The 17,763-nt window shown below is 38.4% G+C and overlaps 1 protein-coding gene across 7 annotated transcripts in view; it reads left to right on the forward strand.

The window, feature by feature from the left end:
- Positions 1-681: 681 nt before the first annotated feature.
- The window catches only part of ksr1b (kinase suppressor of ras 1b), a 43,720-nt gene continuing 26,638 nt past the window's right edge, over positions 682-17,763 (forward strand). For 4 of the 7 annotated variants that reach the window (XM_079824003.1, XM_079824004.1, XM_079824005.1 and 1 more), the window contains exons 1-2: positions 682-1,204; positions 16,690-16,830. In XM_079824003.1, coding sequence (XP_079680129.1) covers positions 959-1,204; positions 16,690-16,830 — 387 coding nt within the window. In that variant the 5' untranslated portion in view covers positions 682-958. Of the gene's footprint in view, positions 1,205-16,689; positions 16,831-17,216; positions 17,447-17,763 lie in introns of those variants that run through there. The other 3 variants (XM_079824008.1, XM_079824009.1, XM_079824011.1) reach the window with 1 other exon arrangement.

Here is a 17,763-nt window from a genome sequence, read left to right on the forward strand (position 1 = left end):
AGCCTTCTTGAAATGTATCAGTTGATTTGATTGGTCTGAGTTTGCAAATGTGGGAGATGGGAAAGGTTTTGGTGGGGAAAACCTAAAATGAGTGCCCTAACATGCTAATTGCAAATTTTCATTTCCAATTTTAGTGATAAAAAATAAATATAGGCTATATATATATATATATATATATATATAGGCCTATATATATATATAGGCCTATATATATATATAGGCCTATATATATATATATATATATATATATATATATATATATATATATATATATATATATATATATATATATATATATATATACTCTTTTCTACCTTATTTAACCAAACATTTATCTAAAAACTAACATATAGTTAACCATAATCAATAGTGTTCAATATGATGTTGTGATGCTTAAATTCACTTCTGGAGGAAAGAAAAAAAACATCTGCACAATTGATCTAGGCTACATAAAAGTTATGTCTTCCTACTAGGGCTACATAGCCTATTCTGCCCAACTTTTAATAATAATAATAATTAATGACAATAATGTTTAACTTATAAAGCGCTTTTAACAAGCGCATGGTCGATGTAGGCCTACAGCATATAGCAAATATCAACAACTTATCGTTTATGTAAAAAAAAATCTATTACGTAAGTGATAAACGGTCCTTTGCGCGTGTAAACAAAACTTCATTTCCCACACTGCAAAGCATGTAACGCTACATCTAACAGCTGACTAGGGGTGAAACCTATGCGAGCGCTTCTCACAGGGCTTCATGGGATATACATACGTTTGAGGCGGAACAAGCTGACAAGGCGTTCCGTCTGGCTGTCAAACCAGTCCGAGTATGTTTGAGGAGTATGCGTTCTCTCTGAAGTAGTACATAACTCATTTGGAGTAGGACTGTCACCTCCGTTTAGTCTACATGCGTTTACAAACATGTCTTTGGACTAGTGTTTGCTGTAGTTCTAGCTCATGCCCCTAAAGCCGTGCCAATGCCGAGGAATGGATACTAGTGTCTCTGGCAAAGGTGGAAACATGGTCGCAAGTGATGAGGAGCATTTGGACGGGTGCGATGGCAGTAACGCAGGGATGGACGCGCTTCACCAGTGCAAACTCATCCAGAACTTGATCGAGATCTCCATCTCTAGTCTAAAGGGGCTCCGGACCAAGTGCGCCGCATCGAACGACCTGACCCAACACGAGATACGCGCTTTGGAGGTAACGTAGGATTCACTTTTTGTGTCTTGGAATAACACGCTTCGGTGCATCTAGACAGTGTTCATGCCAGGTTGCAGGTTTACATGACACGAGTGTGATTCAAACTGCGAATGGTAGTTCTTGATATGCCTAAATAATGATGTTTGCTTTGTAGGTGCATCTTCGTATCTTCATTTTTCTTGTCTATTAATATATTGACACGAATGTCATAAATGCTAGGGTCATGGAAACCCCCTCTTGGCTCACATTGCTTCCTGGTTCTTGAGGTAGTTATTGAGGTTGCATCTGTCTACCCTATCCTGATGTCAAGTTTTACTTGTGTTGTGCATTGCCAAGTAGAAAAGTTTCGCACTTGAAGAAAGGAACAGCACTTTTGAGAAATAACATGGAGCGGGTCACTCCTTTATATTGAGATCACATGACCAGTTGTGTCATGAAAATAATATGTTTACTTTATATGGTGCTTTACAAAGCAAAACCAGACATTTAAGACAAACAACAAACACTTTTTTTTAAATGATTTGACAGAAAGTCATTGTAGCAAAGGAGTAGTTCAATTTAAAATGAAAATTATCCTATGATTTACTCACCCTCGATTGGCTACATCCTAGGTGTATAGGACATCCTTCTTTCTGATAAACACAATCAGAGCTATATTAATAAATATGATGCTTCCAACACTGTAAAAAAAAAAATCAGGTCTCCACTTGAACATTTTCTAGTGACTGATTACATCTAAATTTTTTAGTTGGCCAAATTCACAGAAATTCAATTTGGCCAACTGAAAAATGTCGATGTGATCAGTCACTAGAAAATTTTCAACTGGAGACCTGAATTTTGTTTACAGTGAAGCTTTATAATGGCAGTGACGGGGTCCATTGAGTTTGATGCTCAAAAAAGTGCATCCTCCATTATAAAAGTACTCCACACGGCTCCGGGGGGTTAATAAAAGCCTTCTGAAGCAAATCGATGGGGTTTTGTAAGGAAAAGCATCGATATTTAAATCTTTATAAAGTAAAATATCTAGCGTCCGCCAGACCACCTAACGTATTCAACTTACGAAGAAAGTGTAACGCCTCTCACAGTATGCCTCAAATACGTCACACCAGGTACGCTTTTTTCGTAAGATGAATAAGGAAGGCGGTCTGGCGGACACTAGATATTTTACTTTAAAAAAGTTATAAATATGGTTATTTTTCTTATAAAACCCCATCGATTTCATTCAGAAGGCCTTTATTAACTCCCCGTAGCTGTGTGGATTACTTTTATAATGGATAAAGGAAAGAAAGTCATATACACCTAGGATGGCTTGAGGGTGAGTAAATCATGGGACAATTTTTATTTTACAGTGAACTACTACTTTATGGCCGATTTGTCAATAATGAAGTTGTAAATGCTTTCATATTGAATAATTGTCGTATTCATCCTTATGACAATCACTGCAATGGAGTACTTTTGCAATAGTCTATTGTAGATGAGTAAACTAGTCCTGAACCTGTTTTTTATTTTATTTTTTAAGTTCCATCATGTTGAACAGCCTGTTATCTTATTTTAGCTCTGCAAACAAGAAGAGCATGTCAGAGGAGTGTTTTAGTGCTATTTTTAACCAATATATTATGCATTTTGTAACAGTGGTTAACCCCTCCCACAAAAGTGAACTGAAATCCAAAGTTGGTCGAACCTGTGGGACAGTGTCACTTTTAGTCATGGTTGTATTTTTGAAACACTATAACAAGTGGCTTTTCTGTGTATACAAACTCTACTTAGTAATGTCAAGCACCTTCTTCTCTGAATCAAAACATGGTTTTCATGTTCCCTCCTAGATATCCATGTTTGCAGACTCAAACTTTTAAATAATCAAGTTGGCCTTGAGGTTTTATTAAATAAACCATCCAACTTTTTTTTGAGGTTTTATGATGCTAGTTCTCACAGACACAGGTAATTGTTACATTGTGGTGGGTTTTGGAGATACTTATCTACTGGCTGTGTACGTCTTAGCGAGGCGCTTCAAGTATTTCTCATGATTAAATTCAGATATAGCACTCGTTTAAGTCAGGTCATGTCCGTTTTTGTTTTTTATATCACTTTCGTTATTATAAGCCAAGTGCAAGAAAGAGAATGAAATACCTTTCAAACTTTGTCCTTTGAAACCACAGCAACAATAACAGAATATGATGGACTAAGGCCAAACAGTGAACTGTAATTACAAGCAATATACAATAAATAGTAAGCAATATGTAACCACAGTGCTATGCAAATTAAAATATAGTGTTAAACAGTGCAGACAGTGTCAGATACACTTGTTTTGCTAGATGTAAACGTATACAGATTCTAGTGCTCATAAAATGACTGTAATGCGGCAAGGATTGTACTGAGGTAGAACAATAACAAGCAGAGTCAGGAGTATGGGTTGCATTTCTGCATTGGGTGGACAGTCCAGTCCGTTTGTTGATTTGTCAGTTATTGGATAGTCTGACAACTTGTGGGTAGAAACAGTTCTTTAGTCTAGTGGTTTTGGACTCCTCAAGCCTCCTCCAGTTGGTAGGGGTATGAAACTAAAGAGATGAGACCCATAATGTTGCTGTGGTCCTTCCCATTCAGTCCTTGATAGCTGAAAGTCAAGTTCCAGTAATGAACTGAGCTATTTTCACTAACCACAGCAGAGCTTTTTTGTGCGTTTCTAAAAAAAAAAGAGTTAACATACCAGACAGTGATCCAGCAGGTAACTCAGGTACTCTCTATGACACACCTGTAGAAGCGGTTGAGTTTTCACTGGCTATAACAGGGTTCATGGGTCATTGTTAAGGTGCACATTGTGCACAGTTTGTTTGTCTGACCTCTCCATTCATATCATTTTGTGATTGTTTTCTTTTTATCAGACTTTGAGCTGTGTCTGTAGGCCATCTTGTTGATGTCATCAGCTTATGTAATTGCTTTTATGTTTGGATCTATGGGTCAGCAAGGTGTGTACACAACCCCGGTGACACCGGTGTTGAGAAAGGTTGCCTTTGAAGTGAGGAAACAGCAGGTGGCCATGGCTCTTTTGATACCTGTGGAGACGTAGGTCCAGTGTGCACTCTGTTGCCAGATCTGCAAGCATCATTAAAAGCTTTGGACAATTGTGGTGGGCTGAGAGAAGACAACACAGTATGGCGCCAGGCCTTGGAAAGTGGATTGACATTCCAAAGGCCGGCTCAAAGTGAGAGGAACATGCAGTATCCAGGCGGTGACACAGGATTCCATACCTGCTCACTTCCTGGACCTGCAAGGATCCAATTTGCATACCCATTGAAAATGCCGATCTTCAGGTTATCAAAATGTGGCCAGAGGGAGAAAGCCCAACCTCGGAATGTTTCAATCCAATTCTACTCCTGGAGAGCCACCTTTCTGTAGCGTACACCTGCTGTCCATTTTTGGAGATAAGCTCTGCAGGACAATGGACCTCAACAATGGACTTTAACATTTTCCAACACACCTAATCCTAAAGACCTAATCCTAGAGTAGCTAGTTTAGGTGTGTCAGAAGCTAAACTCTGCAAGAAGGTAAGTCTCCAGGAGCAGGCTTGGACATCCCTGATTTAAGGAGAAGCGGTCGTTCTGTCACACATCAGGCCTCAGCATAGGGGTGTGCGATATCACAGGGATTTGATCGTGAACGATTCAAATGTCTCTACAATCTGCTTTTGAAGAAATATCTTAGGGTCCGAGTCCACCTTTTCGAGTTCGAGTCAAGACCAAGTCTTAAACAATCAAGTCCGAGTCCAAGTCCGAGTCCAAAAGGGACCGAGTTGGACTCAAGTCCGAGTTCTTATCGGCCGAGTCGAGTCCGCCCGAGTCCAGAAAGTAATTAAATTGAAAAAAGATTAGAAATTGTTATTGTAAATTTTTACCTTCTAGTAATATTTTAACCTCAACTAGTTTCCAATCAAAAATTGTTTCAACGAATAGAATGGACATATATAACTTTTATTATTACAAGTGCATGAAAAACACAAATTAACCTGTTTTATTGAATTTCAATTATTTAATGCCTCTGGTATCACCAAATGCTAATGTTAAGGGGTGGGCGATACTAAAATCTTATTTCATGATAATTATATATTTTCTCAAGTAGGATTATTCAAGTAAGAATAAATACTATAGAAATTGAATAAAACAATTAAATGTAAAACTGTATTACATGTACAGTGATTCTTAAAAAATTTACTTGTGAGTGAGTGAGTGAGTGAGTGAGTGAGTGAGTGATTGATTTTCTCTTTGTCTTTTGTTGTTTGATTAAAGGTCCTGTTCTTCGTGATCCCATTTTTCAAACTTTAGTTAGTGTGTAATGTTGCTGTTAGAGCATAAATAATACCTGTAAAATGATAAAGCTCAAAGTTCAATGCCAAGCGAGATATTTTATTTAACAGAAGTTTCCTTTCAAAGCCTACAGCGAACGGCCGGTCTGGACTACATCCCTGTACTCCCTGCTTTAATGACGTCAATAGAACCGTTTGTTGACTAACCTCCGCCCACAAGAATACGCAAAAAAGGGGGCGTGGTCTTGTTGCTCTCCCACGTGGAGAAGAGGAAGTGTTGCGTTCATGGTTGCGTTTGAAGTTTGTTTGTCGCCATGTCGTCCAGATGCTGTTATTTTCATCCCGGAGTCAAATCACCTTTGATTGGCCTTCAGGGACGCTGTACTTTGAGCGCATGCATCTCCCTGTTATGGTAAGAGGGGTGACCTTTCTGGGCAACGTGCGCTAAGCTGCTGTCGAATCACAACACGGGAACCGCTGGCACAATCAGACCTCGTTACGTATTTCTGAAGGAGGGACTTCATAGAATAAGGAAATCATCGAGGCGTTTTAGGACAGTGAAAACAGCGGTATACAGATCAGTAAATTGTGTGAAAAATACGGTGTTTTTTACACGCGAAACATGAACACATGTTATATTGTACACTGGAAACACAATCAAAGCTTAAAAAACCCCCAGGAAAAACGGTCTTTTAACATTACGGCAGCAGGGTCATTGGACTGCTATATTGACGATTAACTGTTTACATTTACTTAAGACATAAACGACTGTGTTTACATGAAAACTCCGTCAGACTTGCATTTTGACATGTTGTAGGCCTATGTGAATTTATTTGACAGTCCAATCGTAAACCATTCAATTTGTTACTGATGATGCACGATGAGGCAGCCTCATTTCTGTCTGCCGCTTTAAGTGTATGCACACAAAAATCTGATATATATATTTATCGTCATATTGCCCAGCCCTAAGTTATTTGGATTTAAGTTGGTATTAAAAGTTATAATAAGCAACTTACATTTCTCTAGGTTTTCTTTGAACATGTCGGTAGAAAGTCGTGCCAGACACATCAGTAATTTGCAGAGTTGATTTGCAAAATTTGCAATCCGCAGGGTGCTTCTTTTTACCGGATTTCTTGCAAATACATTCTTTATGATTTTCATTAGCAAAACAAATTATCGCTTACTTTGAAGACATTGTCCTAGCCATGCATTGCGATCCAGTGTGTGATGTGTGTTTTGTCTGCAAGCATAAGATGATGCTACTGCTGCCTGCTGGTGTGGTGCAGTAAAATGACAGGCGGGGAGACGTTAATTAATTTCTTATCTTAGTTTTATGCCGGTTTTGTTGTTACACATGACTCAACTGCACTCTAAGTACAAAATGTCCAAGTCCGTGTCAAGTCCGAGTACAAATTCATCCGAGTGCGTGACAAGTCCGAGTTCATTCAAAATTGGACTCGAGTCCGAGTCCAAGTTCGAGTAGGCTACCCCAACTCTAGTATCATGCTACAATCACAATGCATTCTATGTTGCAGTTCTGGTGCTTCCACCCCAACATACTGTACAATGCGACGTACATTTACATGCATGTTAAAGCAGAGGTTATTATTTGCATGCGTTTTAAAGCCTTGCCTGTTTAACATTTTACTTGCACGCTGTTCTGACAAACGCTTTTCTGAGCATGTACACCGAATGCGTGCGCGCACAAAAAGCTTTAAAAAAAAAAAAAGTCATCCAACGCTCAAAAACGGCCCGATGTTGCAGCTTGATGTCCCTGGCTTTAGGAGAAACAGCAAATGACAGAAGTTGTTAATCAAACAACAAAAAACAAAGAGAAAATGACTTCCTGCTCTTCACTGAGTAACTTTAGTAGCTATAATAATCAGTATATCTATAATTTATACACTGAAGTCTATGTAGATTTATTTTTACATTTGTTTATTCAATTTCTTACTTGAATGCTACTGTTAAATACAACTACTGTGAAAAAATAATGCACTGTTTATTTCATCATATTGTATTTGTAATGTGCATCTTTGTTCATATTTTTAAACGAAGATAAAATAATGACATTTTCATCTTCACTCACCCCTACTTTGGCCTAAATGGTCTGTCATTCTTTTTTCTTTTATATTTTGTTACCTTGTAAGGCTAAATTTTTAAAATAGGGAAGTTAGTTTGGCTGTACTGCTCAGTCACTTGCAAAATAGTAAAACAAAATCTTGATTTTTCCCAAAAATACATTTGTGATATGATATTTTTGCCATATCGCCCACCCCTACCTCAGCATTCAGCCAGGGTCTTAGATTAGATAGTGTGCTGATCAACGCATTTGTTGAAGTGACCTATTACCAATACAAATTCCTCCATTTAATATCCCTATAGCCTTTTTGAACATTTCCCAATCAGTGTGACCAGAACAGTTAGGCAGGGCTTTGTTTTCTCCCTCTGGACAAACTTTGATAACCGTGGCGATCTGTTTTTCCCGACACTCAAAGCAAAGCACAGAGAGATGGTGCTAAATGGCAATTATCGTTTAGATTCGTGTCAGTAAATCTCACTAAATTCCTGTGGATGAACTGGCTGTGTCTCTGGCAGCTGAGAATCTCTGGTTAGCGGTTTGTCTTCTCTGGTCATTGGAAAGATTGCTATGTGTTTGTGCTATTGTGGCCGTTCCTATATTTAGCAAGCTTGCTCACTTCACATGCATGTGATTAGTGAGCAAGATTCTCCAATCCGAGGGATGTTTGAAAAGTGAATCTGACTGCACGATACAACCCTGTAATGCCGCAACTCCACTAAGCACTTTGGTGTAGACAGAGGGCATCTATCAAAGGGCAGAAGAACAAAAGTGGTGGAAAGTCCAGGCAATGCATTCTTCCCTCTCCCAGCTTGAACAATAAGCCTGCGAGTGACAGGCCGAATTGCATTAGGAGTAGGGTTACATCAAGCACTCAGAATAAACCGTGTAGACTGTGTGTTTATTGATATTGGAGAAGACGATCAGTTTGCATTTTGACATCTCTCTTATCTGTCTTGATGGTGGAACAAAAGAAAATCCTGAGGTTCTGGTTTGATCTAGTAAGGAGAACAGATGCAGACCTGGACACTAGCAGATGTCCTACAACCATGTGTTACACAATAACCTAAACAACTAATGAGTGTTACGTTTCTGTCTGGGAGCAGACCCACACTCTCTCCCTGTAAAGACGTCAGGCATTCATATTAACAACGATTTGGAGGTCTGGAGGTCACCAAGTCATTATACTGGTAGGCACTCCTGCTTGACTGCAGTATTCAATTGTATGAGGAAACAGATTACCCCAGATGGCCTTCCTACACTGAAAAAAATGGTGTGTTGGATTTACATGATTTAATCATGTACATCGGTTCCACATGATTCAATTAAGTTAAACAAACATAATTTGTTCACATAATTTCTACGTAATGGAATTAAATAATTTTTAAGTAACCAAATTGAGTAGTCTCACAATGATTTTAATATGGCTCCCTAACAACAGTGGTGCACACAGGGGCTTGAGACCCTGCCTCTTTAATCAAAACATATGTTTATTTTTGTATATTTTTGATGTCACTTGACTGAATTGTAATACAGTACTCAGTAGCTATCATTATATTTGCCAGCAATAGCACATCATATATGTGCTAAGAATGAAATGCTCTTTAATGGCAAGTGATGAGTCAGTCCACAGCCTAAGCAATCGCTCCGCTCTTCTCCACTATGGTAACCCAGTGTAATTTAAATGGTTAAAATAATTCCAACATAATTAAACATTAAACACTAATAAACAATATAAAGTCTCCCACTTTTTCTCATTTTGCCCAAAAACACATAAAATAACACTTAATTTCAACAATTTTACTCTAGTCGTCAAGTCCCAAGCAAAGCATTCTGGGAACTACAGTTTCAGCAAAATCATTTTCGAGTACTTAATTGGTTCACATTCACCCCAAATAATTTAATCTAGTAGATTGCACATTTTAGAGAATTACATTAATCGAAAGCAATGAAATCATGTTTAGAAGAGAAACACAAATTTGTTGCGTAGATCACAAATAATACGATTAAGTAAATTGGACAACATGTGTTTTCCTGTTTTTTCAGTGTAGTGGTAGTAGGTTCAGAATGAAACGTCGGTCAACCTGCACTGTAAATCTACCATTTAATCTTACACTTTATTTCTTGTCCTTGAGATAAGTGTAAGTCCCTTCAATAAAATCTTCTTTTTTTTTCAGTAACACCATCTGACTCGCTAAATGTTCTTCACACACTTCACACAGTACAAATCTGGCCACAACCATTCTGTGGTCAAAGTCTCAGTCTGCAAGACTGTTTGTTCTCAGAAGCGAATCTTGCATTTGTTTAAAATGTGTATATGCAAGGTTTGTTATTGGTCAGGAAGTGCTGTGCATTGAAGTCACATTTTCTACTTGTTTTGTGCTGGTGAAAAGTCTGTCAAGTTGTGTGTTGGGATTTCCTTGTGAACGGGCATAGCTGTTTTAACAGACAAAGTATGAAAGTTTAGTATCTACTGACAACTCACCACACATCATCCTGTCTGTTAACTTAACTTAACTTAACTAGACTAACCTATTTTATCTAATTATTCACCAGATTTGAGTAGTATGGTGGTTACAAAAATATTCATATTTGTGCTCTGCGTTGCTGGGTATTTGGTGCTGCCCCTGTATGCTGCAGTGACGTCACTCTTAAGGAAGGGGTCTTCCCCATCTGAATACATGGTGGGAGATGTCTGCTGTGAGGCATGTATAATGCGTCATCTGTGTAAATTAAAAGAAATGCACTACTAATCCGAACATTTTAAAATGGATAATTCACCCAAAAATTAAAATATCATTAATTCACAGCTATGTTGTTCCAAACCTTAATGACACTCTCTCTAAGAATGTTTCACCCTAATTGTTTTTTTTTTTTTTTAATGGTCAAGGGTGTCCAAATGAACATTTGGATCCCATTGACTTTGTTTAAAAATCAACAACACTGAGACACATTTTTAAATGTCTTTATTTGTGTTACAAAAAAGGAAGTAAGTCATACAGGTTTGGAATGATGTTTGGGTTTTCACTATCATGATGCTCTTAGTTAGAACATAGTGTTAATCTATTATGTTCTGTGGTTCCTTTAGCAATGTACTTTTTTTTTTTAAAGGAGCCGGATTTTATCTTGTTGACAAACCTTGGATCTTAACAGATCCTTAAAAAGAAACACTGCTTGCTTATAACAAAACTGTCTGTAGTGTGGGCTATATTTCATTACTACATGTCTACATTAATAATATAATAAATTGCGATATGAATATATCCCACATTTCTGCTACAATACCATGGTTACAGTTAGTGTTACTATACAGAAAATCCATGGTAAATGTTGGTGGTTTGTTATCGCTCAGTGTTTCTCATGTTTTACAAGTTGTTATTGAGAATGTCAGCACTGTTTCATCTGGCTTTAAAGGGATTGTTAACCCAAAAATGAAAATTCTGTCATCATTTACTCACCCTCAAGTATTTCCAAACCTGTATCATTTATTTGTTCTGCTGAAGATATTTAGAAGAATGTTGTAACAAAGCAGATAGAGCAACCATTGACTACCATAGTATTTTTTCCCTACTATGGTAGTCAATGGTTGCTCTATCTGCTTTGTTACAAACATTCTTCTAAATATCTTCTTTTGTGTTCAGCAGAACAAAGTAAATGATAACAGAATTTTCATTTTTGGGTGAACTGTCCCTTTAAACTAGTTTAAATAACCAAGATATTTGTGGTCTGTATGGGAGAACTCTGAACAAACTCGAACACTTCGATCATGGGACTGCCAGAGAGAAGCGTTCGAGTTTGTTCAGAGTTCTCCCATACAGACCACAAATATCTTGGTTATTTAAACATTTTATTCTGAGCTCGCGCTGCGCTCTATTTAGGGCAGAGCTAATAAATGTTCCGTCCTTGTGCGGCGTGGTTTAAACGAGTAGCACTGCTTCGTTCCGCGAATCAGTTTTCAAATTGTCAATTTATCACTCACTGTTGCTACACCTGATTTCACATTGTGTTGACATTGTAACGGCGGGATTTGTAAATTATGCTTGGCAGGCCACATAGTATATATTTGAAAAGACAAGCTACGGGACGTTACTTTGGACACCCCTGATTTAACAAATTGCTAAATTGTTTACCCTATAAAGTATGCTGACTTGTGACACAAATATATTTTACCTACCTGATTTCCTTTTAAATGATCATCTGCAAGAACCATTGTGGGCCAATTACCTTGAGTACATGCCTGTGGCTTATTGCAAAATCATTACATTTGCAGTGGATGTGAAGAGGGATTGCCACATTGCTGAATGTTAGCTCATAAAACCTGTTGATGCGCCAGGGCAGTGGTAATTGTAATTACTTGAGTGATTTTCCTAGATGATGCTCTTTCGTGTAATAGACCCTATAATTGACTGAAGCGATCTGGGAAAAACACATTTTGAAGAATCACAACTCCCTAGCGTCTCAGTTTTGGTTTCTGGGAAATGCTAGTCTTTGCTCAGTAGCGTGAGTGCTCATCAAAGGCTTTTTAAGGCTCATTTGCACTTTGTTTCTATGGATGGAAAGTTAACACATCGCTGTGAGGCCCATTAGATGCGGTGAAGCGTAGACCTTTCTACCGGCTAATGTTTGTTCGTATCAGGAAATCCCCATGCGGTTTTTCAACAGGTTTTTTCCCCCTTTCTCTTTTCTTGTGTCTTATGACGTTTCACACACCCTTGCACTTTATTGTCTGATGCCTCTGAATTTTTGTTCACTTTTTAATTTGTGATTGCGGCTTGCCTTTTTTTAAACAGCCGTGTTCTTTTCTATTAAACATTCTGTTTTTATTCTCTACTTGATTTTGAATTCTGTCAACATTGAGGCAAACCATTTTTTGGAGCTATTGCCACATTTCTGCTTCCCCGTGTGCCCTACTCAAGTTATTTAATATACCTATCATGATTTTGGAGCTAGCAGGATTGTTTTAACGTAGCATTCATTATCCCATATGCCTTTATGTTATTGTCAGAAACAAAAGGAGCGGGTTTGCTTGTATTGGTGACACAGTGCGTAACAGGATCCACACCACTCCACTCCACTCCAGTCTACAGTTACCTTATCATCTGGTAGCCTACAAATGTGACACTTCTTTTATACACTTCTTCATTATTGGATGAAATGAAGTGAATTTGCAGTAGTGAGTGGTGCATGCAGACACAAAAGATGCGGAAATTACGTCATCTAATCACATGTGTCTTTCTTTCTCCATGCAGACTCATGCCAGAAACACTCCTCTTCCTGAAATGGCTGTTGCGTCGTTTTACCAGGAACCGTAATGATGAAATCAGTGTAACACTTGCTTAATGCTTGATTGCCAAAATACTTTTATAACTTTCATAACAGACACCATCGTACCATATGGATTGTGTCTCTCACCTCTCTAATGAAGCTCATTTCATTAGATCGCATCTACAAGCCTCTCTTCGTGAGGCCGGCTGTTTTTGAATGTCACAAAAGATTCTCAACTTATCCTCTCAGGTCTCACGCAGACACTTTAGTTAAGCAGGTCCCCCCTGCCCCATACTCCAGCCACCCCTTGAGAGGTGTAATGGAGACGGCAGATGAGAGGAGAGATACAAGCGTCATTGAATACAGGCGTACTCCTGCACATTGTGCCAGGCTGTGTCTGGTGCAAGCTAACACCCCGTTGTGTTTGAGGTACGCTCGTGGCCGACCGATGCATCAAATCAGCTTGGGGGCATTCTCACATAGTACCTAGAGAAAAGAGCCAGCACACCTTCTCAGACTGCTATAGACCTCTTGAAACTTTAATGATGCACTGCTCCTCTTTTGAAGACTGCGCTACTTTCTATCTTGGCGGTTTTGCAAGGGTGAGGTGATAATTCGTTCGTACATAAAGCCATTCACTGCTGTCGTGTCTCTCAGTGGAATTAACAGCTAGTAAGGCGCTCCAATACTGCAGCTGCGTTCTTCCAGAGTGCTGTGACCTTATATAGATATACGAATGGAAAGAGCTAATCAACTGCACAGGTGGCTGGTTGCTGGGCTACAGGTGCAGGCGGATTTGTCACAGTGACCTACCAGGGCTCTTGTAGACTACAGAGTGTATTTCTTTGTGGTGATCTCTAGATAGAGCATAATGTTAAAGTGACCCTATTATGCTATTCTAAAGGCTCCTAATTTTATGTTGGAGGTCTCCTACAACAGGTTTACACTTGTTAAAGGGACAGTTCACCCAAAAATGAGAATGATCCCATAATTTACTCAACCTCAAGCCATCCTAGGTGTATGACATTCTTCTTTCAGACGAATGCAATCTGAGTTCTATTAAAAATGGAAGCCCAAAATTTGAAGCCCCCCAAAAAAAGTCCATCCATCCATTATAAAAGTAATCAACACGGCTACAGAGGGTCAATAAAGGCCTTCTGAAGAGAATCGATGGGTTTGTGTAAGAAAAAATATCCATATTTAAAACTTAAATATATACATCAATTATTCATACTTACAGGTTGTGATTCTGAGGAGCAAGCTGGTCCAAATAAACTGGGTACTGACCCATCTTTCAAGAGCGTTGTGCAAATCCTGCCTTGTTCTCCGAGATTTGAGAAGCAGTAAAATGACGTTTGAGGGCTGGTCAAGTTGTTCGCGGGCTGACGACGTACAACATAATTATGCATTATGCAAATGTCTTTTGCAAGTAGTTATTCTACTTTGGTCTGTGTGATCCCGTCCACTGCTGATTTACCCAATAGTATTTCAACATCCCGGGTTACCAATTGGTGGAAAACGCAACGTATTGTAGCCATTGAAACCAGCAAACAAACTGGGTCTGAAATCGCAGATTCTACCTGACCGTAAAAACCTCTGCCATAAAAACATTGCAAACGTATAGATTAGCTGATCAACTTACGCTTTCCATTGTCAATTGCACTCCTTCCTGTTGCATGTCCTCAACCAGGCAACCTGCATGAGCGTCGAGTCTGGGGAGGAGGGGGTGGGGGAAACTCTCCAATATTTTGAATTTGGATCGCAGTACCCATTGTTAGCTGTCATTATTACATGCTGCATCTTTAACCCTCTGGTGCTGTTCTGTCGATTTGGACAGAAAGATTTCACATTTTGGTTTTTTAGTATTTTTTATTTCATCTGAATGGTTTTGGCAAAAAAAAAAAATGTATGGACATTTCTTCAAAAAAAAATTTTGTTTTACTTTTTTAACTGTGCTCCAAAGTATTTAATATTTCTAAGTTGGACATTTCATTTTCAGGTCTATGCTTAAAAAGTGGTTAACAGGTAATAAGTGCAAATAGTTGTAAATGACACAATAAAAAAAATTTAAAGCACGAATGTTACTTTTTGTAATATATATTGTGTTTTCATTTTCTAAAATGCCTTACAGTTATCTTAATTCTGGGCCTTTCTGAGCAAATGTTGATATGATTAAATTTGATTAATTCTAATTGGTTAATCTGCACTTTATGTAATAACATTTACAAGTTTATCATATGTATTCATGCATGTATGTATGTATATTATACACATACACTCTAGTTTTCAGGGGGGTTTTTTATGTTTTGTTTTGAGACTCAGACCATGTCTCCATTTATTTGATCAGTAATACATTAAAACACTAACTTCATCATCATTACTCCAGTCTTCAGTGTCACATGATCCTTTAGAAATCATAATATGCTGATTTGCTGCTCAAGTAACATTCTTATTGATATCAGTTTAAATATTTTTGATATCTTTGATCAATTGTAAGTTAAAAGGAACACACATTTGATCAATCTAAAGTATGCTATTTCTAAAAAGAAATGTAATCTTACTGATAAACTTTCCAACAGTAGTGTACTGTTACTGTATTTCTATTCTACAGCTATGTCCATATCTACAGCTACTGTAAATCTATAATTATATTTATATCTATATCTACAGCTTTCATTATATCTATATTTACAGCTATGTAAATCTACAGCTAGCTATTTATATCTATATATGTAAACAAGGGGAGTACCAGTATTGTTTCACTTCATGCAGTTTGTAGTCAGCGAAGTGAATTAAAAAAGAAGCACCAAACATCCTATGGGACCAAGTCTTTTACCTAATTTTACCTAAAGTGACCTTTTTATTTTCAAGCAATCTTTATATGTTTTCAGTCAGTGAAAAAACGTCCTCTTCTTTATGAGCACAGTTGCAGCTGTGGTTGTCTCTGAGGTGGTTTGACTTGTACCTATAGAGGCAGGTGTGAGGTGGTTTCTGTTAACCTGCGGACCGCAGTGTCTTGCTGCTCCATGATGTCACATGGGACTCTGGCTGCAGCCGCCAAGTGTTCCAGCCCAGCGTTGCCATAGTGCCGGAACAGACGCCCCCGTGAGAAAGAGTCCAGACTCCCTTGCCATGATAACCAGTGTCTATTTTTAGACAGCACTGTTTATTGCAGTGGGAGCGTTACGGCAACAAAGGGAGGGCACCGTCTTTGTCCTGTAAGCCTTGAACATTATTGGCTTGTTGTTTTTAACCCGATATGAGTCTAGTGTCGGTAAGATAATGACTGGTGGAAGCACTGGCTGGTATTTGAACGGAACAAGAAATCATGCGGTGTTTGTGTACAGTGTTTGTGTGCACTGTAGTTGGTTGTTAAACTGACACCATGCAAACACACAACACTTTCCCGCCCGTTTACAATGAAGTCACACATGGGGATTTCCTTTTTCTCTGTTCTCGCTTTGCATTTTGCGTACAATGCTTGCTTGCGGACACGAAGGTTTAGAGAAAACATGCTTACGATTAATTATCACATGCTCGTCCCTCATTGACGTCCTTATTTTAATCTTCTATGGCATCTGATTAGTCACTTTGAAACGGCTCTTTTTCTCTGAAGTGCTCTGAAACATGACATTTTAATCTTTTTGCTCTGTTTTAATGTCTGATGTTTCTCTAAGGATTTTAATCCATAAAGAGCTTCATATTAAACATATACAAACTAATTAGAGGACAGATGGTGTCAGTTTAAAAAGCAAACAGATATATTACTTAGCTCAATGATTCTCAGATCAGCTGTTACACCAGTTACACCAGTTTGTCTGTGTGTGTGATTTCCATCTACAGGTGAAGCTGGTGAAGTACATCAGTAAACAGTTGGAGTGGAAGCAGAGTGTCCCAGAGAGTGACAGACCGCTGGTGCTGGACTCTTACCCACACCTCACAGACTGGCTCCACACCATCAATCTCCGGCCAGAACTCATAGAGGTACCATTATGTGTGTTTGTACTGAATGCATTTGTTTCTTAGTTCCTTTATGGCCTTGAGGAATTTTATATCAATATTTAAAAAATGAAACTACAATATAATCTCTTCCCTTTAAAAACAGGCTTCTTAAACTGTATCTTTTACTTGTAAGAATGTCTGTTTTTAAAAAAAATTATGTTATTGGAGGGTTCGGACAGGGGAGGAAAGATGTTTTGCCTGCTCGCTGCTGTGTGCGTTTCAGCCCTCGTGGATCCACACACCTGATCCCACTCCAAAGCTCAGAATGTGCAGTGTCAGCCACTGTGTCAAAAACTCTCCCGTCAGTCTATTTTTAGACTCCAAAAGGGGTCTCTCTATGCCAACCAAACCCCTGCCCCCATACTGTCATACACAAAGCTGACCAGAACAGCACTGCATTCATGACTGCCTGGCAAATGCGCAGACTTGTTTGTCTTCGATAGACACGGAAACAGACAAACGGGGAAATAAACAGCATATACAAGACTGAGGAACGAAACTTAAACTAAAAATAAAAACGATTTATCCTTGTGGGGACAAGAGGGGTCACTTTGTGGCATGCCTCTGATTAGCTGACTGCTTCACTTCTGTCACTGCGGTAGGACATGTTTTTTTTTCTTGTGTTTTTTATTATGTCTCCAGTTTTCCTCTCTCTTAGATGTCCCAAAATACTTGCTTTGTCGTTGTAAACTCGCAACAAACAGTCCATTACTGTCTGTCTATGTCAGCCTGTGGCCTAGTTTTGCTTTAGGACCCAGATTTTCCAATATAGTTTTTTGACCCAATATGGTACCAACATTGTGTATTGTACAAAAGTAAACTAAAATGTCTTTAAATTCATTTAAAATCTTAAACAAAATAATTTCATCATATTAATCATTTACTAAAACTAAAATTATATTATCTTGGCATTCA

This window comes from Gobio gobio, assembly GCF_949357685.1.
Source record: "Gobio gobio genome assembly, chromosome: 8".
Taxonomy (NCBI): Eukaryota; Metazoa; Chordata; class Actinopteri; order Cypriniformes; family Gobionidae; genus Gobio; species Gobio gobio.